Source organism: Astatotilapia calliptera, chromosome 4, assembly GCF_900246225.1.
Source record: "Astatotilapia calliptera chromosome 4, fAstCal1.2, whole genome shotgun sequence".
Taxonomy (NCBI): Eukaryota; Metazoa; Chordata; class Actinopteri; order Cichliformes; family Cichlidae; genus Astatotilapia; species Astatotilapia calliptera.
The window spans coordinates 17,474,170-17,483,422 of NC_039305.1; the positions used below are offsets into that span (position 1 = coordinate 17,474,170).

General features: G+C 38.8%; 1 protein-coding gene across 1 annotated transcript; it reads left to right on the forward strand.

The window, feature by feature from the left end:
- The first annotated feature begins 5,263 nt into the window (after positions 1 to 5,263).
- Positions 5,264 to 8,274, forward strand: LOC113020891 (uncharacterized). The gene is made up of 2 exons (XM_026165184.1): positions 5,264 to 5,421; positions 6,162 to 8,274. Exons 1-2 carry the CDS (start codon positions 5,399 to 5,401, stop codon positions 7,084 to 7,086), a joined length of 948 nt encoding a protein of 315 aa, XP_026020969.1. The 5' UTR covers positions 5,264 to 5,398; the 3' UTR covers positions 7,087 to 8,274.
- The last annotated feature ends 979 nt before the right edge of the window (positions 8,275 to 9,253 follow it).

The window sequence follows — 9,253 nt, forward strand, 5'->3', positions numbered from 1 at the left end:
AATCTACTTATAAATAACAAATATTATATAAAAACACAATAAAATTTAATGCACTGCAATAATCTGGTCTTATTAAGTATAATATACTTCATTATGGTGCAGAGTGTAGAAGTTTGATTATTTCTGTAGTTTTGAAAACACTGTTCAATAAAATATATTTTCATGTGTGTGATGGTCATTTTGTGATGTGTCGTAACTGCCTTGACACAAAAGTCGTATTTGATATAATAGTTAATGTTTTCAATAATACAAATTTCCTGGAGATCTGCTGACCTAAAACCAACACGATTCACTTGATTCAAATCCATCTCTGACTGTTTGTTGCAGGACTTTCATGATTCACAACTTAGTGTATAAAAAACAGCAGATAAGATATGTGGCCGACAATAAGAGAAGTAACAAGGATTTTATTATAATTACAGTCAAGGAGCAAATTGAGGCATTGATAACAGACCAAATGTGCATCACACAGCATTATGAGACATGAAAATCAGCGTATGAGGTCTAATCCAGAGCATACATATCAGCTCACTACCAACCTGCTGAAGGAGATCAGAGAGTTTTCTGTGGAAGAAAATGACATGAGCTGACTGATGGAAGCAGTGCTGATGATTCCAGCTGAGGCAGATCAGAAACACATGGGGTGACCTTTCTTGTCTTTGACTGTTTTTCTTTATTGTTTCTGAGGAAAAGTATTCCTCTCACAAACACAACAACAGACCTCAGCCTGCAGCAGGAAGGAGCACACAACGTTTTTTGTGGTCAGACTGTGAGCCCCTCTCAAGTGACTGAACTCCTCTTCCTATTTGTAAGGGAGAGGCCAACCACCTTTCACAAAAAGCTTATTTCTGCAGTCTCGTTCTTTCGGTCACTACTCAAAGCTCGTGACCATAGGTTGAGAGTAGGGATGTAGACAACTAGTAAATTGACAGTTTTGCTTATACCCTCAGCTCTTACAACCTCACATGTTATACTGATCCTGACTCTGGACAGAGGAGACTCTTCATTGACAGTAGTTACCACACTGACACCTGACGCATCGTCAATCCTGAGATACTACTTCATTGAAAACAATGGGCGAGGGCAGCTCAGCTCATAGTATCAACTTATTTTACTTCCTTACTTACAGCTCAATAAACAAGGTCTGCAGCTAGATACATCCAAGGTGTTAGCTCCATGTATAGTTATTCAATGTTTTATTTTGAAAAGCCTCAAAAGGATATGGTGCGACACGATGGTTTTACCATCGTTGTTGCACAAACCGATGCATAAAACAGTCTCATCCATCCAGAGTGTTTTTTAAAATATAAGAAAAATAGACAACTCCAAGAAGAAATTAAGAAAGCCACTACACAAGGTGACTTCTTTACATTTTTATTTTTTACTTGTAGGCCAGAAACTGCTAGAGAACATTTATCAGGGTTACTCTATATTATGTTAGGAGGAACTGAAAAGTACAAGCGTTCAGTGTCTCAATAAGCAAAGTTGTTTTGTAGAACATATCCAAATATTATACAAATTTCTGGGCATGATTTTCAGAGCCTTTCCCCTGTCCTACCAGGCATAGTGCATGTTTAAAGGTGTTATGATCCAAACGAGTGTCTGGTGTTTTTCAGCTTGGTTCCTGTTTTGCTGTGTCCATCCGTGAAGGTTCCACACCTGCATCTTCCACCTGTAACCCATCAGCGCCAATCAGCAGGATGACATTTAAGACCAACTCATCCCTCCATTCATCACCAGTTCATCAGCTACCTCACGGTGGTAACTAGGTCTTCATGTCTCTTGTTATTCATCTGCTGATCATTCCATGTACACCAGTAGTCCTGCTGTGATAATACAGAGCCCTGTGTAAAATATACAGGGAGTGCAGAATTATTAGGCAAGTTGTATTTTTGAGGAATAATGTTATTATTGAACAACAAACATTTTCTCAATGAACCCAAAAAACTCATTAATATCAAAGCTGAATGTTTTTGGAAGTAGTTTTTAGTTTGTTTTTAGTTTTAGCTATTTTAGGGGGATATCTGTGTGTGCAGGTGACTATTACTGTGCATAATTATTAGGCAACTTAACAAAAAACAAATATATACCCATTTCAATTATTTATTTTTACCAGTGACATCAATATAACATCTCCACATTCACAAATATACATTTCTGACATTTAAAAACAAAACAAAAACAAATCAGCGACCAATATAGCCACCTTTCTTTGCAAGGACACTCAAAAGCCTGCCATCCATGGATTCTGTCAGTGTTTTGATCTGTTCACCATCAACATTGCGTGCAGCAGCAACCACAGCCTCCCAGACACTGTTCAGAGAGGTGTACTGTTTTCCCTCCTTGTAAATCTCACATTTGATGATGGACCACAGGTTCTCAATGGGGTTCAGATCAGGTGAACAAGGAGGCCATGTCATTAGTTTTTCTTCTTTTATACCCTTTCTTGCCAGCCACGCTGTGGAGTACTTGGACGCGTGTGATGGAGCATTGTCCTGCATGAAAATCATGTTTTTCTTGAAGGATGCAGACTTCTTCCTGTACCACTGCTTGAAGAAGGTGTCTTCCAGAAACTGGCAGTAGGACTGGGAGTTGAGCTTGACTCCATCCTCAACCCGAAAAGGCCCCACAAGCTCATCTTTGATGATACCAGCCCAAACCAGTACTCCACCTCCACCTTGCTGGCGTCTGAGTCGGACTGGAGCTCTCTGCCTTTTACCAATCCAGCCACGGGCCCATCCATCTGGCCCATCAAGACTCACTCTCATTTCATCAGTCCATAAAACCTTGGAAAAACCAGTCTTGAGATATTTCTTGGCCCAGTCTTGACGTTTCAGCTTGTGTGTCTTGTTCAGTGGTGGTCGTCTTTCAGCCTTTCTTACCTTGGCCATGTGTCTGAGTATTGCACACCTTGTGCTTTTGGGCACTCCAGTGATGTTGCAGCTCTGAAATATGGCCAAACTGGTGGCAAGTGGCATCTTGGCAGCTGCACGCTTGACTTTTCTCAGTTCATGGGCAGTTATTTTGCGCCTTGGTTTTTCCACACGCTTCTTGCGACCCTGTTGACTATTTTGAATGACACGCTTGATTTTTCGATGATCACGCTTCAGAAGCTTTGCAATTTTGAGACTGCTGCATCCCTCTGCAAGATATCTCACTATTTTTGACTTTTCTGAGCCTGTCAAGTCCTTCTTTTGACCCATTTTGCCAAAGGAAAGGAAGTTGCCTAATAATTATGCACACCTGATATAGGGTGTTGATGTCATTAGACCACACCCCTTCTCATTACAGAGATGCACATCACCTAATATGCTTAATTGGTATAGGCTTTCGAGCCTATACAGCTTGGAGTAAGACAACATGCATGAAGAGGATGATGTGGACAAAATACTCATTTGCCTAATAATTCTGCACTCCCTGTACACTTTCACCTCCAACTAACCATCCTCTGTGATTGATTTGAGGAGATGTATGTTATTACTGGGAGATATCTCAAAATACTCCTTAACTGCAGATAGTTTTTGGTGGCTCCATAATGTTCTTACCATCTTGTTGCAAACTTGTAATGATCATCATCAGAATCAGCTCAGATCCTGATCAAACAAAAAACTAATTTGCGTGTCTTTTTCAACGGCTCACGAAAAAGTCATTTCAGAAAAACAGGGCTTTGTTTACTAGCCTCTCAGCCCAAGAAAAATGGACATAAGACTGCTGGATTATTGTACACCTTTTATATATGTGTAATAAAATTCTATGATATTGACATAACACAGTTATCAATGTGGGACTGTTTTGGCTTCTGACTGATAGCTACTGTGTTTCAGCTACTGTTTTGCCTACACTACAGCCTTAGTTTTAGAATTGTTCCCAGATGTGTTATTTAAGTACTTTCATGTTCATAAATGTAGTCAGTCACTATTAAGACATGAATTTCTTGCATTTGTACAAACAATTATGTAACACTCAGCAGCCATGCCTGATCTTCATCCCTGCATCATATTTAGCAGGGAGCTCTACTTTCTCTCTGAGGCTGAAGAATAGTGTGGTACCTTGTTTTCTCTTCCTTAGCTGTTAATCTGCTGTAATTCTAATTTCTTACAGTTCTGTTACAATATTGGTTCCTGTTTCTGCCTTATTTTTGTGTACATTTTCTCTTTTTCAATCCATATTGCTTTGACGCTTTGATGGCTTTCTACCTGCATGTTTCTCTTGTATAACCTTCCTATATAATTTGTGCTTGATTCAATTTTTTAGAGCAACAAATATGTCGTGTTGTGTTCTGTGCTGGACTTTTTTGTTGAAGGAGTTCTAAAATCCTTTACATTAATTTAATGGACAGCTCTTGTGCTGCTGACTAATGCTTATTTTTAATCAGGTGCAACAGCTTGTTAAGGCCTACAATACCCTTGGGTTGTAGTGATGGGTTTCTGTCTAAATGTAGATGACTGGACAAAGGATCTGTCCTCCAAACTCTTCTATACTGGTGATCACCTGGAAAATTGTTAAAACAAACACGGTGGATCAGCTGGTGTAGGTAAATGCAGTTAATTCAACCATGCTGACATGATTTATAGAAGGCTGAATTACTCCACTGCAGTCTCTGACCCTAAAGTCGGGCAGACACGCCCATATTCAAATTTTGGACATAAACTGTCACGGCTCACGGGGCAAGCTGTGTGGAGGGTGAGAATTAGGACCCAAGATGCAGGCACTGGCTGACATGCAAGTGAACTTTAATGAAGGCGAGTGACATACAAACAAAAGGTGGAGATGGTACGAACAAAACTAGCACACCTAAACTGGGAAATACTAAGAACCAAAGTAACAAACCTGAAGGAGACAAAGAGCAGAGCAACACGGGGCATGATAAGCAGGGAGAAACGTACGGAGGAAATGCAGGGAGACAACACAGACGAACCAGCAACAAGCAGAAGAACACACAGAGCTCATATACACAAAGGAGCAGCTGGGATTAATTGGACATAAGGAGACAAGGGGAAGCAAAACTAGACACACTAATGTAGGACATGACGCTGTCAAAATAAAACAGGAAATGACATCAACACAGAGACACAATACTAACACAGTACAGAGGGAACACAGAAACCAAAACCTCAGAATTAAATTGAAACAAAAGATAATAACAATCAAAACAAAACCACTGAGTCTATGGACTCAGGACCATGACATAAACCTGCTAGTAAAAAGATCAATAATCTGCTTTTATGTGACAGCTAAACTAGAAACACTTAAATCCATGAGGGTGTTGCTTTGTAATTGTCTTATCTAAATAGCTGGATAATCAACATTCCTCTTCACGACTAGCAGAGCTTGTTGTTTTGGTTTCATTTACCAAGAAAAGCAAAACATAAAGGGAGTTAGAACTGTCTTCACACAAATGGCAGCAGCAGACTTACACAGGTAAGTTCTCTCATTTCCTGGTGGATTAATTTTTACTTATTTTCACTCACATTACTTTACCCTATATTATTCTGTATTTAAGATTCAATGAGGTGGGTTTAACATGGAGTGGATTACATTGCACTTAGTCAACACAAACAAATAAACTCTGGGTTGACAGAAGTGTAATGGATAAGTTGGGGAAATACAAGGATGTTCGCTAATGGCTGTAAAATATGCTTCACTTCTTTGTTAAAGAATTACTTAGTTTGCTTTGTTTAATTAATCCTCTGTAAACTGAGTGTTGAGCGATCCTTCCCTGTTATTTATCTGAAGCTGACAGGAGGCTTCAGCCAACAAGTTACAGATACAAGTTATTAGTGTGATTTTCTCTCTTTATGTCACAAAGTTAAAGCTGTTTGATATTAAATATTTAAAAACTAACTTTTGATTTCAATTGAAGAAAGCAAAATTTTAATTAAATTTTTTTTTTTAAATGCAATTCCAACCCATGATGGATGGTATTAACCAGAGAGGAGACAAACAAGTAAAACCTGTTTCAGAGTTTGTGTGGCTGAATGACTATCAAATTATAAACTGGGAATACATTTAATAAAGCTGTCTTAATCATTAACATCTCTTAATCACTTTATGCAGTCATTACATAATTATTTGATGCTTCACTGGTAAAAAAAACATGTAACAAATGTCAGAATATAAAGTATGAACAATAAAAACAGTGACTTCTTAAATCTCTCCAGGATGAAGATGTTTGGAAGAATGATGAGCTGCTGTGTGGCTCTCCTCCTGACCTTCAGCTCTGTGTCAGCTGTAGGACGAGCGCTCAACTCAATCACTGATCTGAGGCCAGTAGGCTTTGGCCAGTCTGTGCCTGAGCAGAGCCTCCGGTTGCTCCACTGGTTTGCCAATGAAATTGACATTGACATAAACGGTGACATAAGTCTGACCTTTGACCCAACTGGTTATGATTATGGCTCACATCGATATCGCAACGATGAACAGCTGTTAGACCCACTGCCGAGGGGATATCAATACTACAGTCTTGGTAATATCCATCGACAAGGATCGCTGCAGCTTCCACATCATGTCACTCATCTCCAATCAGAGCACGAGGACGGTAACAGGGCTCGGATCGTAATCAGAGTCAGGGAGCAGAATGTAGGACGGCGAACTTCACAGATAATAGACCGAGTCTATATCACACAGCATTATGAGACATCTGAACATCGAGGGACAGCGTATGATCCAGAACATACATATGAGATCACTACTAACCTCTTAAGAGCTATCAGAAAGTTTTCCATTAACAATGATAACATCAATTTACTGATGTCTCTCAGAGACCACTTTAGAAGCAGTGCTGATGATTCCCAGTTATTAGAGATGAGAAACACGTGGGGACAACTTGCTTGTCTTGGACTGTTGTTGTTTATTGTGATCCCAGAAAAATATTCCTCTCATGAACACAACAACAGACGTCAGCCAGCACCAAGAAGCAACACACAAAGTGATGCTGTGGTCAATATCACAGAGAGCAACCAAAACAATACTAATTTGAATTTCACATCTGAGGACAACAACACCTGTGTTTGTTCTGTCATCTGTGTTGTCATAATTGTTATTTTTCTCATTGTTGGTCTTCTATACTGGGCATTTAAACATTAATTTAACTACAATCAGTGTCAACACACAGATTAAATTGAACTTTTCTATTACAGTGTACTGCCACTGACTGCAAACCCTTGAGCAAACAGTATTTCACCATTAATCTTTTTGTTGGGCCAATTTTGTTTAATCTGCCTATGCTTCCTTTAATAGAGGGTGGCTTATCATGACTATGATGATACACTGATTTAAAGCTGTAACTGAGTCAGCTTTTTTGAGAAGAAACTGCTAATTTATGGATTTATTTCTTGTTTGACTCTTGCCATGCTCTTTTTGAAGTAGAGCTTGTCACCTGGTGGTGCCTTAATGTGAAACAAAGACGGTGATATGACGATTAGTTGCTCTGTTGCCCACTGCTCAAACAAATTGCCTCAGATTTTTTCCAGATTTGTCTTTTTCTATTTTCATAATCATGTAATTTTTTAATTTACACCACATCATATTTCACAACTTTACTGTAAAAGGGTTTATTCATCATATAGTAAACAGTTAGTTTGATCTCACATTGTGTGTGATTAAAAAGAAAAACAAATTACAACCAGAAGACTAGAACTGCTGCATAAAATTGATAATAATTATTCCCCCAAATGTTTGAGATGTAAGGTGACAGATGGTGATCTCCTGCACATGCTGTGGAATTGCCCAGTGATAGAAGAGTTCTGGAGACGGACCATTGAAATAATCTCAAGGGTAATGGGGATCCAAATCGAACTGGACCCAAAACTATGGATTCTAGGTGACACAGGTTCTATTAATGTGAATTATCATAAGAAATATTTTATTTTACTTGCGAGTACTGCAGTGAAAAAATGTATTCTGTTACATTGGAAATCTGAAAATTCTCCAACACTGAGACACTGGATTAATGAGCTAGCGTCCTACTGCACACCTGAGAAGATATCGTATAGTGTAAAAGGGAAATATGGAACCTTTGAAAAAATTTGGGGCCCCTTCCTGGCAGTACTACCGTCTTTGAACCTAATAGATCATAGAGATGACGCAAATCCCCCTGGGTCTGCCTTGATTTGATCCCCGGTTAGGTCCTCCTGATTCAATTTCCTGAATGCTGCAGTTTTATCGTGGGGGATGTTGATTCCTGTGCATGATAGTTTCTATAGATAGGTGTAAATATGGGCTGTCTGGATACACGAATGTGATGAGGTTGAAAGCCATACAGGGGTAATGGGGTGGGGGGATGGTGGGAGGGGTTCACATGATGTGTTTTCTGTTTTGCTCACTTTTTTTCTTCTTTGTTTTTTTTTTGTTTGTTTGCTTTTAAAAAAATCTGTAATTATCAGTGTTGTTTTGCTGTTATTATTATTTTTTTATTTTTTATTATTATTATTATTATTATTATGCTTGTATTTTCTGTGTTTGGTTTTCGGATGTCTGAGGTTATCCTTGAAAGGCATAGATACAAGTTGTGAGTTTTCTGTTTGTTTTTTTGCTTTGTTTGTTTGTTTATTTGTTTTTGTTTGTTTTCCAATTTAAAATGAAAATAAAGCTTGGGGATAAAAAGAAGACTAGAATTGCTGGCATATTATTATGACTCCATGTCCTGAGAATCAGGCAGCTACAACACTTTGGTACAACCAGCTGAATGACAGTTATTCCATTGTACACTTTGTCTCGATGTGTTTAACTTCACCTGCTGTGCTATATTTGTAAACCTTCAAAATCTACCTGTAGAAACAGTTGAAATTATTTTCACATAAATACAAACTTCAAACAGTGGACCATGAAGGGCTCAGAGTCTTCAGGGTTTCACTCCTGCACAGGTGTTAAATTTATTTTTAGGATGCAAGACTAGAGTAAAAACTGTCAGTGACCAACACATCTTTAACAGGAGCTGAAGAAGTCGTCAGAATATTATATTGAAATGGTGTTTCCTTGCTTGGACTGAAAACCTGAAAGACTTAGATGCCAGTGCCAGATTATACAATTAAAACTGCATTCATCAAAACATCAGATAAGACCAAACAACAAGACACTGTGTGATGTAAATGAAAAGTTTAGGAAGTACACAGACAGACAGGAGGGGAGGAGAGAACACGGAGAGAAACCACAGACATAACGGGCTGGGGAAAACATGGAATAAAACACAAGGAGGAGAAATGAGGCATGGGAACTCAGATACGTGGAGGGGGACACGGGGTAAAGACGTGAG

Excerpts from the sequence above, each read along its gene's own strand:
- LOC113020891 (XM_026165184.1), top strand. The coding sequence starts at position 5,399 with ATGGCAGCAGCAGACTTACACAG. Across the intron at positions 5,422-6,161 it reads GCAGCAGCAGACTTACACAG|GATGAAGATGTTTGGAAGAA; the intron begins GTAAGTTCTCTC and ends AAATCTCTCCAG.